Here is a 19,687-nt window from a genome sequence, read left to right on the forward strand (position 1 = left end):
CCAAATGAACTGTTGCTGCATCCTGCTCCTTAACACCAACCTTCCCAAAAAGGCCTTGGCCAGTCAGACCCTCTTATGTCTGAGTGGAAACATTTCCATCAAGTCAGAAGAAAAGGTCCTGATGAAAGACAGCAGCTGGGAGAAGAGATGCTGCTATGAATACAGGAACAAACTGAAAATACCTGGATGCTTCTGAGAAAGTTAGGAGTGGTTCATTACTCAAATAGAAAACAGCCTACAGAGGGTAGAGAGATCAGAGGATAGCCGTCTCAGATTACAACCAAAAATTTCAGTCAAATTATAGTCGTGCCTACCTTTATTTTCATGGTTTGTAGCTCAAGACATCTGATTTGGAAAAACACTGAAGACGCGCAATTGTGATTTAACAATAGTTGAAGACAGTTCTAACAATGAGATGAAGAGGAGGTAAGGGGATCCACACTGACATTTTCATCTCAACACAGTGGTTGCTACAGAATAAGTTGATGTTACTCTTTGCAAATATTTGAAAGTAAAAAGCTGAGTAAGAAGGCAGACACACAGTTTAAAGAAAGATGGATGTTGGCAAAATCAGCTGACTCGAACCTTGTCTGCAGTGGAAATTCTGGCCCTTCATTCTGACAGTTGTGATAGACAGAGAAGAAACAGATCTCTTACTGTGTTCTCTTAACATAGTAATATTGACCTTATGATGGGCTTCCATTGTAGCTGCTCGAAAGAGAGACTGTCCCCGTGCTGTGAAAAATACTCATTTCAAATTATTGCATGCTGGTAGTTTGTCAAAACTTGGTTGTTTTTTTTTCCTTTCTTTCTCCTCTTAGCGAAGGAATAAATACTTTTTTCCTGACTCACAAGCATACTCTGTAGTCCTACTTTTGAAAGTACCTGGTCAAATTTGTGTTCATTGTAAACAGTGAAGCAAAGTAATCATTGAAGCTTTCAGTTCTAGTCACCAGTATTTGCTTTCACTCCCCGTTAAGAAATGGTATATTTAGTGTGCTTTTCTGCTTCTAGTTTCAAGACTACTGGTACAATTGAGACTGTTCATTGAAAAAACACAGCATTTACATGTCATGAAATTCCACAGAGTCATACAAAAGATTTTATTTGGAAATATTTAAGTTTATTCTCCAAGATAATAATATCTTGGATAGGGTCAAGAGTTTGATATATATCATAGTGTGTAAAAACCCAGAACATCTGCATTGCATTCCATCTGCTACAACAACCTAAATCCTGCAAGATCCTTTAGATTGATAGGTGTTTATCGACTAATTGGAAAAGTGGCACATAAACAACAGTATGTCCAACATGACCTTTCCAAAACATAATCCAAGCAGATGTAGAAATGGTGGACTTACAAACTTTAGGAAAGCAGGAAAGTCAAAATAGTTACTAAGATTTCAATAATTCATACTCTCACAAATACTGTCAACTTGGACTTTCATTTTACCTTGAGAAGGTATGTAGGAATATTGCTGAAATCAACAGGCAACTTCAAGAGGAAGCGAGCTGAGAATTCTCCAGTCTGTGGAAAAAAAGGTAACACTAATGAGATCTGGTGGCTAAAACAGAACCACAAATGCTCTGATGTAAAATGAGTAAGAGCTCATAGCAAACACAAGGGCTGAGATTTAAAAACAAAATTGCTGAATAGAATTATGGAAGAGGAAAAAAAATATTACAGATTTCATAGGTGTTATATGACAAAACACCTTAAAACCCATAAAACATCACTGCCAGTAAGTAAACAGCAAAAAGCAGTTAGAACAAAACAATGTGCACGACAAAAATCAGACTACACTCTGTTACATCCTAAATATAGATGTATCTTGGCTGTACTCATTTCCGGACAAACGTCTGGCGGGACCTGCAAATAGTCTGAAAGCAAAGCTAAAAACCTGACACATTTATTAGAGTTTATAGATATAACAGAGGCACCTTTACAAACACTGCAGATACACATAAAAGAATTTGGGTTGAGAAACGTGATAATGTATCAAGTGTCCTCTGAGTAAACACAGAGTAAAGAACTGAATTAGAGGGTTATAAACAATTTGTTTTCAGAATTATGTAACTCTTCAACACCTAGACAACTGTTTACTGAAAATTTGCCAAGTGTCCCCTATACATTGCTCTTTTTTTATGTGTAAAGTGTATGCAAAGGAAATGGAAAGGATTTCCTTTCTGTTTCATATACTTAAAATCAGACTTTGACCACCTGGTCATGAAGCAACCAAGTTGACTGTTTTTTAAAAACAAATGCCTGCCTGATTTCTTCCATATTAGTTTTTTGTTATCTCTATTTTTTGTTCAAGACAGTAGGCACATAGCAGCTATATTTGTTTGGTAGGCTGAACTGGCAGCAAAGAAAGTGTTAAACATTGATCTTATGCAGTTAAGCACAAAGAATTGGGAAAACTTCAGACAAGTTAGCAAAACATTTAACACTACACTATTTTTGATATACATATGCTACTTAGTTACATGTTGACATACAATTTTTAAAAAACAGCACTCCATTTTAACAAGCAAAGGGACAAATCAAAGCTGCATGAAAATTCAGCGTTTGCTCTCCCACAGTAACATATATACACTGCTTTGCTATTTCCTGAACATAGCTGTCTGCACCTAATTTTCATTTTAATATTTTAAATATTTTGCATAGTGAGAAGAAAAATACAGATGTCAAATAGATACCTTTTGGGCCACTGCCTTACTACAAGTAGTAGATGCCATCACAAGAACACCAACCACACAGCTATGAGGACAGTTTGCCAAAGGCTACAACTCCTTAAGAGGAAAGCATTCACAGTGTCTTGTACTGGTACCAAAAACTTGTCACACGCCTTTGCAAAACAGTCAGTACTTTTGCCTCCCCTGTCAATTCGCTGTGCTCATCCATAAACTGCTTTGAGCTCAGCAAAACAGACAACATGAAGGTTGTCACTGGCCACATACTACCAAACCACAAGCCTCTGTAATGATGGACCACATCAAATGCTATTCATACTGATTCAGAAAGGAATTGGCTGAATAAAACCCTGAAGGAAACCAGCTTGCCGATGCAGAAGCCTTTCTGAGAAAGCACTGGAGGTCAAAGCCAATGGAAACTGCCTTTCCAAAATGAATAGCAAGCTGCTAGGCAGGGCAGTTGAGGAATATAAGTGATCGTTTGCGCAGCACATTATTTTCTGTGGTACTGACACAAAACAAAGCTGAGAAGCAAAAAAATTCCTTCATTTATTTTTTGACTAAATTAAGCAAAGATTTCACCCCAAGCAATTAAGCACACATGGACAAAGATGTATTAGGCATATATAGAATAAGCAATGCTAATGTCAGTGCCAATTTGTTTCTGGGTCTATCTACCAGGTATGAACTAGAGATAACTCATTTTACCTTTAAGTCACTAAACAAGAAAAAACAAGAGCTGGAATGCAATCGAAATCTTTCCAATGGCACCCTTTCAAGTTATATCATTTGCCATAAGGGTTTGTGTGGTGTTGGACTGTAAATCCACCCTGCTGCCAGCCAGCTCAGAACTGCCCTTAAAATTTGTTCCTTGTTAGCCACATGAGACAGGCAAAGAAATCACTCACAGAAACACTATGCAACAAAAAGTGAGTGTACATTAAATTCCAACTCTGAAACCTTTCCTGATGATACTACTTGTGAGGATAGATGCCAACTGTCTGATGTTATATTACTTATTTATAAATATCATGGAAAAATCACCACCTTCTTATGCATGTAAAACCTGAGGACTGCTGTGGTGACAGTCAAGGTGCTCGCTTTTTGTTCAGAGTGAAATGGATATTATATGCAGTGTTTCTCTTCTGGACTTACAAAAAATGCTACACAACATTTCCCATAAAATCCAGAAATTTCTTCTGGTAAAATACGGAGTCTGATGAACTGGGATAGCCACTGAACAGATGAATGGCCTCTAATAAAAGCATCAGCTGCTCCATCAAGTGGGCTTTCAGTCTAGGTCTTTTATGTCATTCAATCAAGATTATTTTGCTCAGAATTACTTCCGAAAGTGTTCTGGCCAGGCAGGGAGCAGGCCCTGTCCATGGTGCTTGCCTACCCAGCCAGCTGGATACAGTCATCAGTCAAGAACGATCAATTTCTGGCCACAGCACAGAGAGATTAGATATTTAATGTGCTCCTGCACCAGCTGGTACTTTGCCAACATGAAGTTACTAGGTCAAATAATAGTTTGCCTATTTGTCATAGATCTAGAAGATCACTTCAGGAAATTGGAGATAGTGGAAGAAAGGTATAAAAGCAAATTTATGTTCTATTTTGGAACACAGTGCTAAATTCAGGCCTCCTCTTCAAAGCTGTTTTAACTCACACACCTAAGATGATTGCTTTCATAATACTTTTATTTCAGAAATCTGCTGAACTACTATTGATTCCTGAGAGACAGCAACAACCTGAATTTCAGTGACTTCTAGGCAGAGGAGATAATGGGCAGTTTATCTCCTGCTTTGGAAAAACACTCCTCATTTGCTGATCCTCAAGGCTAACAAAACAGTTACCAAGGACAGGAAGAAGAACTAGACAAGTTAGTTTCCTAGTTTTGTTTTAGGACACTAATAAATAAGCCTCTGTCATGTAGATACCAGGTTCATAGCATCTCCAAACAGGACTCACAAGAATCTCCTTGACAGAGAATGTAAACTTGGAAAACAAAGCTATGGAAACCTCAAAAATAGCTCTGCAACGATGAAAAGGATTTGACTCAAAAAATATTTAAGATTTATTTTATTGGAATACTTTTAACTAAGACAGCATTTTAAATTTTTTTTTAAAAAGTTATTTGTTCAGTCACCAAAGACTCAAAAGGCTTGAGTAGATACGTCTTTCCTACGGAAAAAGGAGAAAAGCCCTAGCTTTCTATCATCCTGAGTAGAATTTTTGAAATTGGCAAAAACTATGATAAAATCTCAGTACAGTTCAGAAAGCCTTCTGTACTTCAAAAAACCACTCTGATAAAATTTAGAGATGTAACAAGTTGTTTGTGGTGCAAGCTATGAAGAATAACATTTATGAACAAATTAATTGTAATGAAATATTCTGATACATAAACATTAAAATAAAGAGATCTGAATTTCTCTGATGAAGAAAATTTTACTTGGGTTAAAATAAAAAAAGCCCAGATGACTTGTCATCTAGAAAAGAAAAGAAACACGGGTGAATGTAAGTAGTGAGTTGTAAAGAAAACATCCTTGCATCACCTGTAACTTAAGGATGATTAAAGTGACACAAAGCTGAATTCTAAGCCCTGCTAACAGGAGTGCTGAATTTTCATCAATTTTCAGATTGCATCTATTTCAGAAGATACTGCTCCTGAAGGCCAGTTTATCTTAAGAGTATGCTATTTCTGAAAGCAAGGGGGAAACATGCTTCATCATAAACACCATTAGATCTTTCCTGACATATCTAACTCCAAACTTCTCATGATAAATATATTACCAGTGGAAAAAAACCCTGATTTTTGCAAAGTTTACTCTTTTGCAGACATAGATTAAAAAAAAAAAAATGAATTCACACACAAACCAAAATGTCTCCACTGCCAATGGCCTCATTCTAGAAGGCTGAGATGGCACACACAGAGTATTTCTATACAGCATAGCACATTTCCCATGCAAGGGATATAACTTCAGGAAACAGATGAGCCATTTTATTGTCTGACTGTCCTATGAAGGCATGGCCCTACAAACTCACTGCTCTAGCCCATCTTGCCTCCTTTTGCAAAAAATTAGTTGGTTTAGTTTTCCCCCTCCAGTTTAGGTTCCCAAAACTCCTCAGCTTAGACAAGAGTGAGAGAGATACTGTCAACTGCAGCTACCAATTAAATCAACTCAATCATAATATATCATAACAACGCCTTGATACATCCTCCTCCTAAGCAGGTTGGTTGGTTGGTAGGGTGTCATACCAATACTCTTATTATACCTTCAAAATCTTCAGAGCTAACTCAAACTTCCACCTAACACTATACAGGCTTTTCAACAGTTTCAAAGTTTTCATCTGTAAATCAGATGAACGAACACTAGGTTCAAAACCAGTGGCTCACTTGGAAATCTGGTTCAACCAAGGTAATGGAATCACAGCAACGTACAAAACAGGGAGAATAGAAAATGAGTAGGAGTCAAATATAAGTTTTCTCCATTAGAAACAGAAAGTATGACAATCCACAATAAGAACTCCAGTTTTCCAAGGCAAGAGCTGTATTTGTTAATAAGCATTTTAGCTGAAATAATAGCTTACCCAGTTGTTTTTTTTGCCAGCATAGATTTCCATGTTTTCTCCATACTGGGGCTCTTCTAGTAAAGTCTGATATTCAAACATGAGACGAGAGCTCTCACGCAATCGGCCACACTGGAATTGGTGATACTGCTGCACAAGCTCTTTCACAACAAGCAGGAGGCATTCAGGGTTTGACGGATTCCAAGAAGCTAAATTCTGTTGATTAGAAAAGAACAGAAAAAACTGTTTAGAGCAACAGAAAGACAAGCAATCCTCCTTCCATACTGATATCAGAGGCACACATGCACGCGGGAGTTTTGTGACAAAGCTAAACCATAATATTAAGAGCAAAGGTTCTATCATGCTTTAGAAGAAAACCTGGTGAAACAGCAAAAATGTTATGTCAAATAGGAGACCTACCATAAACAGGGCTACTGCTAGGCATATATAGGTCTGAATTACCATTCTATTCTTTCCTAAAAATTATACTGTTGCATCTGAGAACTTGAAAAGTTTGAATTACGACTGATATGAAACACACAAGGATTAGGTATGTACATCCTGCACGGTAACTCTTTCAAAAAGCAGTCAGCTAAGTGAATATGCCAAATTGACACCAACTATAGAAACTGTTCTGCTTCACTATTCAAATAGTGGCTGTAGTATTCACAGTGATGGAGCAAATGAGTTCCCTTCCCTGCCTCGACATTGTGATTTATTTCACCTTAACTGCCTCTTCACCAGAGTTACCTTGACTCATCTCCTTAACACAAATGCAGACACAAGTCTCTTCAATGTGCCTGGTGGAAATTTTTATTACAAGTTGACTGTATTTCATGAAACACAACTAACAGAAATAAAAATGATAATACAATTAAGATAACTGTCAGTAGCACAGTAGCAATGTTATCACTCAGTTGAACTACTCTTAACATTGGTTTGGACTAATGTTAAGTAAGTTTTTTTCAGGAAGGTATTTGATGTTACAAACCATGCCTAACATGACCCATGTTGCATGCCTACATCTAGTTGACCCACAACAGACTTATGTGAAAGGCAGATGAGGACTCATCCTGTACTCTGTGCTCTTAGAGCATGAGACAGTACTGATGCAAAAGTACTTAGGTCCTCATATGTTTCATACATGGGTGGGTCCTCAAGAGGGTCTTCTTGAGACAAGCTCAGAGCATGTTAATGTTGTCATGTGGTCATCTTTGAGTTTAAGCAAAATTAATCCGTATTTCATAGAACACGGAACGGTTTGGGTTGGTAGGGAATGTAAGGATCACGTAGTTCAGGGGAGGGACACAATCCACTAGACCATGTTTGCTCAGTGCCCAACTTGGCCTTCAACACTTCCAGGAATGGGCCATCCACAACTTCTCTGGGCAACCTGCCCCAGTGTCTCCCCACCCTCACAGTAAAGAATTTCTTCCTTATATCTAATCTTAATCTATTTCAATTTAAAGCCATTACTCCTTCTTCCACCACTCCATGCCCTTGTAAAAAGTCCCTCTCCAGCTCTCTTGAAGGTCCCTTTAGGTACTGGAAGGTTGCATATCACACAGACATTTGACAACAAACTCGCTACAATGGGATTTTAAAGTGCATGGATTGTACAGTGGACATTAAGAAATTCAGAACTGGCAAAGATGTCTGCATTTTACAATTAAGTGAAGATATAATACAGTGGTTTCACATATAATTCCTTATCTGTATCTGTACTCAGTGTAGTTACAGACAGCATGTTACTTTTGTCCTGTAAGTTGCAGACATTTCATAAACAAATTATATGCATAATTTACATTCTTCAGCAAGAACAAAAAAAAAAATCAATGGCCATGTTTTGCCTCTTCGGTGAAAAAACTGCTTTGGTATGCAGCATTTTCTACAATGAAAGGGTAGAAAATACTTCTGTACTTCGAAATAGATATCTGAAGTCTGCCTTGTATTCAAACATACAAAACCGGTATTTCTTAAGCAAGGTTACATAAATGAATGAAGATGGATAAAACCATGTCCCGCACAATACACAAGCTATTCATATTTTGTGTAACACCAAAAGCAGTAAATACAAGGGAATGGGTTGCACAGAGAAGTCGTCGAGTCTCTGTCCTTGCTATCCTTGAACCTCTGCCTTTAGAAGCTACCACAGTGCCACAGACCGGATATTTGACCGTGGTTTGACATAAAAGTACTCTCCTTTCCCCCTCCTAGACAGTGGGAACACCTACAAAACTGGAATATTATCAGTGCTGTATCTTAAAAGGTAAACTATGTTCCAGAGTAACTGGTGAATGGGGGAGAAACTAATTGTGTTTCATGTAAGTTCCTCAAATACATTCTACAGAGTGACTGAAAGCCTTGTCTTGCCTTGTCTGCTGTCTACAGCTGGTAAAAGTTTATTCTCAACTTGAAACCATTTAAGCTTATCCAATTCTATAAAATACTAGAGAAAATCTGCCAGGTAGACAGCATCTTCTAGGAAACACATTTTCTGTCATGCAGTCTGAAACCAGACTGAGTATAACCTTAAATTTCCTGTTCCCAAGCTGCTGTTCAAATAAAGCATTTCCAGAAAGCCAGAGGATGTAATATGCCAGTATGTATTGATATCAGTCAGACAAGTGGGAATAACCTTTCCTCCTAATGACATTGGTATAACACAATAGAAATGTTCTGTCAAAGGAAATGACCAACAATATTTTAATAGCTGACCTAAATGCAACTGAACCTTTTGTTTTTTAAATAATGTTATACTACCTAACAAAAAAAGAGCAAGAGGAAATCCATTGTCAGTTTTGCAGCACAGAGCTAGAGTAGTGCTCTCTTCAAAGAATTCAAGAACACTGCTGTCGTGTTATTCTGAATTGCCTTAAAGCTACAGGAATTTAAATGAATGATTCGACTGTAGGATCCTTACTATACAGCTTTCATTCAGTAACTAAAGTTTCAAAGTATAACGTGGTTATAAAAATAAATCACCTGGGGAAAAATTCAACTACACCTATATATATGAATTACAACATATTCTCACTGGTGAAAGAGTAAACATACAATGGCTACACAAATCTGCTGTAACGGGAGTTCTGATTTATATAAACAATTTTAGCTTTAGAATTTATTATTGTATTGCTTGTTATTTGGCAATGGTCATTATATCTCTATTCATTTTGTTAACTTTGCAGAAGGGCTGTTCTTTTCAGAAGACCTAAACTCATAAATTTTAACACAAACACTACTGAATACAGTGCCATATTTATGTATGAAATTTCTTTTTACATATCTTAGTGTACCTTACTTGCTCTAGGTATTACGTTCATTCACTTGAAATACTTTTAAACAATTTTACTGTGATCCAATTTCATCAGTATGTCAAAACGTGCTACACTGTTCTCAGTTTCAAACAGCACTTTCTTTAATCTTCCTTCTAATTTTGAAAACAAAGTACGCAACAACCTGTAACATATACGTTGAAACCTAAGGTAGAATTTTGATGTTTGTCAAGTTTATCCCTTTTAGAGTGTCTTCACTGCTACAATTTCAGCATTATAAAGATTATTCTGAGAACACACAAGTATTTGTAACTTCAGTTGATGAGAGTAGTGTTCCTGCAACAGGAAGCTGACCTCCTTCTTTAAAGGTAAAGGATCTTCTAAATAAGATTTTATTTAGCGATGCAGTATTGTATTCACTATTAGACTTGGGAAATCGTTTTAATCAGCAAAATCTTAAATTAAAGGCTTTGGAGCAAATAGAGTAGTAGCCTGTGTGCTTCAATTTCTCATTGTTTGCCTGAAGGCTGCATTCCAGCCCCAGCCAATCCAGCTTTTTAAGAGACTGTATTCAAAAATATTTAAAAGATAAGAACAGAGTGAGCTACTGCTCTTTGTGTTCCACAGCTTCAAGTTCTGCTACAAAACTCCGATCTTGTATGAGAAATAAGTTCTGAATGCAACTTCAAAATTTAGTTGCTAGAACTTTAGAAAAACCTGGAAATACAACCACAGACAGATTGCCAAAGCCAAGAAGGTATAAAAACACAATTAAAGAAATAACCAGAAAATACGTATAGAGAAAAAGACTTGTTGCTTTCTCTGGCTTCTATCGAAATCTCCTTCTGCCTTGCTCACAAATTCATACTTTCACATCATTTTACCAAAATCACGTGCATGCTGAAAAGAGGTTTTTATGTCAATTTGCCACAAAATTGTGGTTTAAATGAATTTTATGTTGAAGATAATGAGCACAGTGAGTAGGGTACTGACAAAGTTACATATTTTACTCAATAAATCCTGTCTAATTTGAAATGAAATTTCTACAGACTTTCCAGAGACTTAATCAAATAGAACCATCACTAATGCATTTAAAATAAAGAAATCCAGACTTGGATGCAATTCCTTGCCTTGTTTGACAATAGGTGTCTCTAAGTGAACTCTGCAGTGCAAACTCACTGAGTTACTCAATAGTTAGCCAGCCAGACTGAAAATGGCCCACTGTACAGCAATACAGTACAAATCAATCCAAACTGTGCATCTGCAACTAGTTATGCATTTGTGCTCATCTCACATGAAGGCTTACATGCACATCTCAGCTTGGTTATGACCATCTTTAATGTTATAATTTTTTCAGTGCATCATTGAAGAACTTACCTGTCATTTCTGAAGACACAGATGGAGGCTCAATTAAACAATTCTCTTCTGTCTAGACACTGCTTGCATGTTATCTGCATGATCTCCACTAAAACTAGGAGTAACTTCATGTTTCAGATCTTATTTTCAACATTTTAGTTTTTAATTTCAATCTTTATTTATGGCTTTTGGCTTGGTCATACTGCAACTTGTATAACCTTTATTTTCCAAAGAGATAAATTGTCACTTTGTCTTAGGAGATACTGTGGACACAATAGCCTGGTAAATGTCATCTGTGACAAGTGGCTAATCCTCATTGTTCCAATTAGGGAATGAATTCAAAATGATCACAGAATATGCTGAATTGGAAGAGACCCAAAAGGATCATCAAGTCCAACTCCTGGCCCTGCACAGAACCATCCCCAAGAGTCACACCATGCGCCTGACAGTATCATCCAAACACTTCTTGGACTCTGTCAGGCTTGGTGCTGTGCCACTTCCCTGGGGAGCCTGTTCCAGTGCCCAACCATCCTCTGGGTGAAGAATCTTTTTCTAATATCTAAACTAAACGGGAATGAATTCAAAATGGTCTACAGAAAACTGGAATGAGAACTTCCATATGATAGAGACCAGACTCCAGAAGCATCATTGCCCACACAGCTGTAGCTACCTATCTGTGAATAAGCAATTTAACATAAGTAAGTTAAATATTCTTTTGTGGCAGAAGTTTCCCGGGGAATAGCTGACCTTTTCCCTTATTGGACTAAGTGTCAAGAAAAGGTCTTTGAAAAAAACAGTAATCTAGACCTTAAAGTAATCAACCAACACCATGCACATCCACTTAGTTTGCTCTCCAGCTCATGTTATGTGGCAGATGAATGGAAATATAATATTTAGTTATTATATAGAGATTAATAGACCATAGACATCCATTAAATTGTGTCTACACTGGAGAAATCCAAGTGATTCAGGAGTTCTGATGAACTGCCAGATATTAAGTTAAACAATCTCACCAAAGAGCATTGATTTTCATGAAGAAGCATAACCTCACAGATGTTTTCAGGCTGCAAAGTCAATCTGAGAATTCCCTGGCTCTTGATACAGCCTCCTGACAGAAGCTGGCTACATAGTAAGCGAACAGTTTTATAGGGAAAGGTTTATAGAAAATCAGACATGACCAAAGAGTTGAGAAAATTAATTCACGGTATAAAGAGGCAGAGTAAAGCTGTTATAAGGCCACCCACAGAGTGCAATTTAAGACATTTCAACAGTAACTCATTTAAATGAGTAGCAATGACACCAACTGGATTTCCAAAAAAGACAAGGAGAATTTGCAGCCAGACAGTATCAGTTCTAGTGAGATCTTCTTACAGGTGAGGCAAGTGAAAATCCCCCCAACAAAGTAGCTTCTCAGCTCTACTAGCAAAGACATGCAGAGTTCAACTTTCCAAAGTAGCCATACTATTCAACTTTTGGCAAAGAAACCACATTTAAATTCTGCTCTGGAACATTTTGTGCTTTGTAGTCTTTCTTTCATCCTTCCAAAAAAGCTAACGAAGAGCCTATACAAGGTACTCAGTGTCTGTGATTACCTATTCCACCCTTCTTCTGGAATACAACGTACCTCATGTTCCACAAAGCTGATAATTCATAGTCTCCTTCACAGGTTATTGCTTATTTCGCAACTCCAGGCAATGTCTGCAGCAAACTATAATTCTATGCTATCAGAAAAAAATATGGTAACAATTTCTAATTGATCTGAAGTTGTTTTTCTTTGAAATGTGTTTAAATATCCAGGTTGCCAGAATATCTTCCAGGAATGTGATTTTAAAGAAGACAGATTGTAACTGTTTTTCCTGGCTATACTACAGGAAATAACAGCAAGATCTTATTTTAAGTTAGTGTACTTTTATATTTCTAAGCATGAAATTAACTTTCATGAGAAAATGTCAGTAAACAAAACCTCCCAAGCCCGTAACAGTGGTAATGCATTTCTATAGAATCTTTCATCCAGAATTATCATAAAGAATAATGTTAAGTACAGATTTGCATTTTGTTTATATCTCTGCATACCACATGCACACAACTTTCATCCTACAGTGGCTAAAAATCAGTACCAATGTGAGTTTTTACCTGAAATGAGGAAGATCACACTTTGATATCAGCACTTATCCTCCACATAAATACAGAGGAGATATGGGTCCAGTGGTTACAACATAAGCCTAGAAACTGGCATATCTGGTTTCAGTCCCTGCTTTGCTCTAATCTTCATAGGCCACCACAGGGAAATTGCTCACAGAAAAAGACACGGGATAATTATCTACCATATGCTCACATCTTTCTATCAACAGATATTTTTCACAGTATTTGCAGGGCTGGAGTGTTATAACAACTTCAGAGGCTTCAGTTTCTTAGCAGCCAGCACTTAAACATCCTACAGGCTGCAGCTTCATATCAATCACTGTAAACCTACATGCCATCTACTTGTCATCTTATTTTCACAGGTTCTTCATATTCCTCTCCCCCAGAGCACCACTGGAACAACTTTCTGGAGTGATCTGCTTGAAATGATCATTTTTGGGCCCCAGCAAACATGAAAACTTAACATTTCATAAAAACAGTTCAACTCAGGAGCACTTCTGTCATTGCAAATACAATCGAAGAACTTACAGACCTTGCATGCTCTAGTAGCTACTGTGTATAACAGATAAAAAGTTTGCATAAAATGAAGCTTGGGATTGTCAGTACTTAATTTTAATTTTTATTTTTAGCAAAAAGCTGTGAAAATTGGATGCAGAAATTACAATATCTTATAAATGGTTAGTCAAAATCCTGAATACCTGAAGGCCTTGAATTAGCATGAAAATCCAGTGCAGGAAAACAACATACTAAGATATTACTTCTGCTTTCAGAAAAGCACTTTACATCTAATTTATTTTTTTTTCCTTTTTTCTTTTTCCATTGGTTACACTGTGTGATCCTTGATTAACGATCTCATACCTAAAGCAACTCTAAAATAAATCCCAGCAAATCTGACACATGGAGAATACTCAGTTCTGCATTCTGCTAGAATAAATGAACTAGTACCAATTCTCTCAAGCACCATTCACCTGCAAAAGGAATTATCTAAACTTCCAAAAGTTACTATAAATTTTTCCTATTCCCTGCTGTAGGAGCAGTTGAGGCAGCTGATCTTGGTATGTTAAGGGTGCTCTTGAGGTGAAGAATCTGTGAAGCTGAGCCCAAGAGAACATTTTTAAGTTGTGCACTCCTTTTGATAAAGTCTGCCTGCTTCTCCCACAGAGTTCTCTTACAAGATAATCAGACTCTTAAAAGCTACAACTGCCTACTATTTAACTAATCTCCAAAAAACTTGGCACATACATGTTTCTTGTCCTACTTTGCTGAGGGATTAGAGCAAGTTCTGTTCCTTTCCAGACATCTCAGGACACCTCTCTCAGAAAGCAGATGGTACCTTACCTGTTCTGAGAAGGAATTTCTTAAATCCCTCAGCACGTATAAACTCCAGCATAGGGAATCCAACACACTAATCATTAGTTAATCCATTTAAGTTCACTGCATTTCTTTCCCTTGGGAGTCAGTTACCAGAGGAGTACATACTTAACTAAGACATGGCAAGTAAAATGAACAATGCAGGAAGACAAGATTAATTTCCACACAAGGCATTACACATATGCATCTTTTACTAAAGACTTACTTAGCATGCCATGAACAACTCCTCAGACCCTCAGTGGTCCAGAGAATAGACCACTGTTCATGCTTTACCTCAGGAGTCCCTTTTAAATAGCAAGTCTTTCACTCTTATCAGCTCTTGTGGTTTTTCCCTTCCTGTCAACACAAGTAATTTTAGCTACAGCAAAAAGGCAGATCCTTCACAGCTAATGTTTTGGACAGCATCCACTAACATCCCTTGAGCATTTACGGTTAGGTGGCACATGTAGAACTGTTTTCTTCTACCATTTTTTCTCCTCCCAAAATCCTATAAATTAAAATAAATATATAACATGGTGGATCTCGATGGCCAAGCAGTATTGTATCTTTATTTTCACATTTGTACTACAAGAGAATTTATAGGGTCTTGCAAATACAGTCCCTAAAGAAGACATTTACAAAATACCATTGTGTAAATCAGAAGACATTGAAAACCAAAATTATTTCTCTACCACATAGGGCAAATTATTGCAAAATGGTAATCTCTTCTCAAAAAAGCAGCATAAGGACACTCATTTGGTTCCTTTCTACAGATAAAAGCTGTATCTCTGGGAAGACAGGTATACAAAAAAATTCATGTAAAGCTGTATAAACACTTATGGCAAACGAAAGATTCAAGATGCTGACTCAATTTGAACTGTATTTCTGTAGTTATCTCTAAAATAGAGCAGATATGCCTGAGGATCTGAAATGGAAGATAACAAGGAAACACAGACATAAAAGCATGTAAAGAATGAATAAAACAAAGAGAGGTTTGGAAACAAATATAGGTTGAAACTTAGACCAGTAAAAAGGAAAGAAAACATAACTTGAGCCCTCCTCCATTTGGGAAATGAACGGATCTTTTAAATATTACTCTGAGTGCAAAGACATTTATTTGCCTCAACGGTATCTTCTGAAGGAAAGATCCTGCAGGGCACCAAACTTAAACTAATTCCATTGCAGAAAAGTACAAATTATAATAGAATTCACAGTATAGAATGTAATCAAATATGAAACTGCATTATCAGACAGAATGACCATTTCTAACTGACCTTCTGTAATCAGTTAATTTAAAAGTCTGTTCTGCTTGCATATTCATAAGTAATGACCAATTTTCCCTACAGAAAAATGAATTATAATGGCACAACAATGTGAACTCAATGGGCATACTACATAGAACTTAAAAGTATTCTCAATTCAGGAAGGCTATGGTAGAGTCAATCTTTTCCCTCAAAAAACCCCACCCAAATGCAAACAAATAAAAATGCTTGCAAAGGTGTATAGAAAGCTAAAAAGTTGTTGCCTTTAAGACATGCCATTTCTTACTGTTCTAGAGTTCTTGTAAGGAAGAGGATGGTATTGTGCCAGTAATGTCACACCTAAGGGCCAGAATCCTTTAATTTTCTGACATTTTCTCTAATACTATTTTTTCCCAATTTTTAAGAAAAAATTGCTCACGTGAAGTATATTATAATAAACTGAAGCAAAAAAAAAAGTCAAAACTACATTATCAATTTGTTGGTTTACATTAAAGAATTATAAATACCAACACATTATCATTGCACTCCGACACTTCGACATAAAAGATGTTCTACTTTCATAAGTCTGGCTTGGGATATACAACTTAACATTTTTGGTATCAACTATGACTTGAAAGTGAATAAGATGCTTGAATTCACTATGCCACCCTTACCACTAGCAGGGACTGTATTTCCTGCAAAGCAACTGTATTATGTAACATAGAATCATAAAATGGTTTGGGTTGGAAGGGACATTAAAGATGATCTAGTTCCAGCTCCCTGCTATGGGCAGGGACAGCTCCCACTAGACCTGGTTGCTCAATGCCCCACCCTGCCAGGGATGGGGCACTCACAACTTCTCAGGGCAACACCTTCCAGAACCTCACCACCCTCCCAGTAAAGAATTGTTTATATACCCATACAAATAAATGAACACATTTAGCCATTAGTGTCTGCTAAGTGGCAATCTGAAGTTATGCTGCAGCACAAATTTTTTCTCTAACACAACACCTGAGATGTCCTCAGCTTGCTTAGGTTGTAATAGGTAGTAGAAAAGTTGCCAGACAAAGCTTCTTAAATGATAAATGGTGAAAAGTCTCTGAAAGTGGTCAGACTCTCTGAAAACTATTAGACGAGATGAGTTAAAGGAGCAGGTCTTTTCTTGTCTTCATGGACTATTAGTTGCCCTTGTGAAAACATCCAGCAACAAAAACAACTGATGTTGGGAGGGAGCAACTCACAGACCCAACAGGGTCACTGCCTACAAGAACAATTGCAGATTCAGTGCCTCCTCCTCAAAGAATATTCAAAGGTCTTCCTCATCCTAGTTTGTTATTTAAGCATACAGTTCAAAGCTTAGATTTTTCTCCTGGTCCTTTTGGTGGACTTCACTTATCCTTAAGGCAAGATACATTAGTACAAGGTACTAATATAGACTGACTGGATCTCTGATGGGATATTCTCAGAGCCCACAAAATAAGGGGAGCAGAGGACCAAAAGATGTTAAATGGACTTCCAAAGGAAATCTTGAAACATTGTGCCCAAAAAGAGATTGACTGACTAGCACTATTGCAGTTATGAGTTCACACAAACAGTGACAAACAACCTGAAGAATTGGAAGGAAGACCAGGAAGACTGAAATAGAGAGTACCTAAGTGGACCAGTAAATTGAATAAAACCCCAAATTAAATAAAGGTTATTAAGAAAAAAAAACTAATAAGTTTGAAATATATTCAGATTTCATTTGTGCAAAGGTCCCTTGCTGAACTGCATAAAAATTAAGTATATTGGTAAAGTTACCTAACAGAGATTTGACTACAATTTTAGGCACAGGGTAAGCTTTGGTTTGTGTACTGACTCGCTAACAGCCTGCTCAGTTCTTCCTCACATCCAGGACTGGTTACAAGCTTTTCCCACCTCTAGCCTTTCCAATGACCTCAGGGTCAGAGAACAGTGAGGCTGTGAAGGTAAGCCAGTGATCCCTCATGCCATGCAGGAACTCCAGCAATTAAATGTTGCTATGCTCATACTGCAGAGCTCAGCTAAGACTAACACTTAGCTATATAAGCACTCCTTCTCCACTTACCAGAATTTCAGGATGTTCTCCTAGGGGAGCAAAAGAAAGAATACTCATTCAAACATACAGCTTGGTTCTAGCAAAGAGGCAGCACTCTTTCTCAAGCCTGATAGCAACTGCTGCCCACCTAAGAAATTAGTGAATTCATTATGAAGTCAAGATTAATTGAACATGAATTCAAGAGAAGATCCAGACACTCAGGAGGCCAGTGCTCTGGAATCAGATATAAACCAAACAGACATAGCTTGAAGGAAATGTAAGCCTAAACATCTTTTTCAGCCTTAATGACATTAAGATTTAAGCATCCTGTAATTCTGGTCCAACCTTCTGGCCCATCTAACTGGGTAGCCATGAAAAAGATGGTCAAACTCACATGACAAATGAAAGTTATCTTTATTTTTATCTAATACAATGCTATAAATGGAAAGTCATAAAATATTTTCTCCCCCTATTTTACTACTGCACAATGACTAAGTCCCTTATCACAAAACATTTTCTCCCATCCTGCCATCCTTCAGTCAAGTGGTCCATTCACATTCCTAATGTTCTGCAAAAGCTAGTCTTTCCTGGACTGAAATACTATATTTTAAAAGCCAATATTCTAGTTCTTTCATATTCTAGGGAGAAATTGCATTATCAGATAGCGTGTGCCAAAAAAATGAAAGGAAATGTTTCCCCATGGAGCCTTTTACAGAACTAATGGAATTAATTTTGCCTTTTACACTAGCAAGATTTAAGCAAGGCAAAACTACCTGGTTTAACAGATATTTTCTTCCCTCAAAATTAAATAAGTAGTTTCAAATTGCAGATTTTTTTTTTTTTTTTAAATTTCTGGATTCACTAGGTGAAAAGTCCAGCCAAAATGTTGCAACTAAGTAAAGCAGAACTTGTGACCTCAGCATATTCTTTTCTGCTTACACTTGGAGATAGAAAGCCACGTTTTATAAACTGTGATAAGAAATGCCGAAGTTCTGGAAAAAATAAAGTAACTTAAATATACATAATGACTTCACATTAATAGAAAATTACAAATTAATACAAGGGAGCTAACTCCCCCTCCCTATAAATAAATTTATTAACAATACTGGACAAAAAGGACAAATAAAAATGAAAGACTGAAAGTGAAATTAAGAAGAACTAAAACAAGGAGAAAAAGGAATAGTTTCCAAGTGTAGAAAGGCCCTGAAGGAAGTAAAGATGGAAAGATTACAGGATGAAACTTATTTTCTGCCATCCTCTTCAGTTCTTTCTGCTGAACTGTACAGCCACCATCTTTACCACATGGCTACACAGACAATCCTAACACTCGCTCTTCTGAGCACCGTATGACTTCTCAGAAAGGCCTTCTGAATGCTGCCTGCACTCAAGCTGGCCAGGTTACACCAGGAGAGGATTCCAAGACAGAATCCTCTTTTGGGGATTTCTCCTTTTAAACCCAGTACTTATTCAACTTGGCAGGGGGGTTGACGATGATCTGCAGAGGGCCCTTCCAACTCTAACTATTCTGTGATTTTGTGAATCCCTGAGGAACTGTGTGCTGCTCAGACACCAAAACCAGATCAAAATACATTCAAAATTAGATTCTTTCAGATCTGGCTTACAAAGGAATGTTGCACTGGCATATCTCTATAGTTTGAAAAATTGGACAAAAATTTATACAATAAATGCCAACAATGAAAGTCATAAAGTCTTTCTTCTGGGAAAATTACTGAATTAAATTACTTGTCTGGTGGTATAAAATGTGATTTTGTTACCACTGCCTATCCATACCAGACCAATCTCAGCAAGGCCACAGTGACTATATGCATGTATACATCAATACATGTGCACACATACAAACAACCCTCATATATACAAATGGGTAGGGATCAATAGAAAGGAATAAACAGTTTAAAGAATTCATGTTTGTTTTATAGTATTAAACGATAAATAGCACTGGATTACAAATAATCAAAACACTCCCTGACATATAGTCAGGATAT

General features: G+C 37.1%; 1 protein-coding gene across 2 annotated transcripts in view; it reads right to left on the reverse strand.

The window, feature by feature from the left end:
* The window catches only part of BABAM2 (BRISC and BRCA1 A complex member 2), a 167,313-nt gene that overhangs the window by 110,965 nt on the left and 36,661 nt on the right, over positions 1 to 19,687 (reverse strand). For both annotated transcript variants that reach the window (XM_050315649.1, XM_050315648.1), the window contains exons 5-6: positions 6,286 to 6,480; positions 1,454 to 1,528 (exon numbers count right to left, since the gene is read on the reverse strand). In XM_050315649.1, the coding sequence (XP_050171606.1) occupies positions 1,454 to 1,528; positions 6,286 to 6,480 (270 nt within the window). The remainder of the gene's footprint in view (positions 1 to 1,453; positions 1,529 to 6,285; positions 6,481 to 19,687) is intronic.

This window comes from Myiozetetes cayanensis, unplaced genomic scaffold (genome assembly GCF_022539395.1).
Source record: "Myiozetetes cayanensis isolate MyiCay16 unplaced genomic scaffold, myiCay2020 scf2-11, whole genome shotgun sequence".
NCBI lineage: Eukaryota > Metazoa > Chordata > Aves > Passeriformes > Tyrannidae > Myiozetetes > Myiozetetes cayanensis.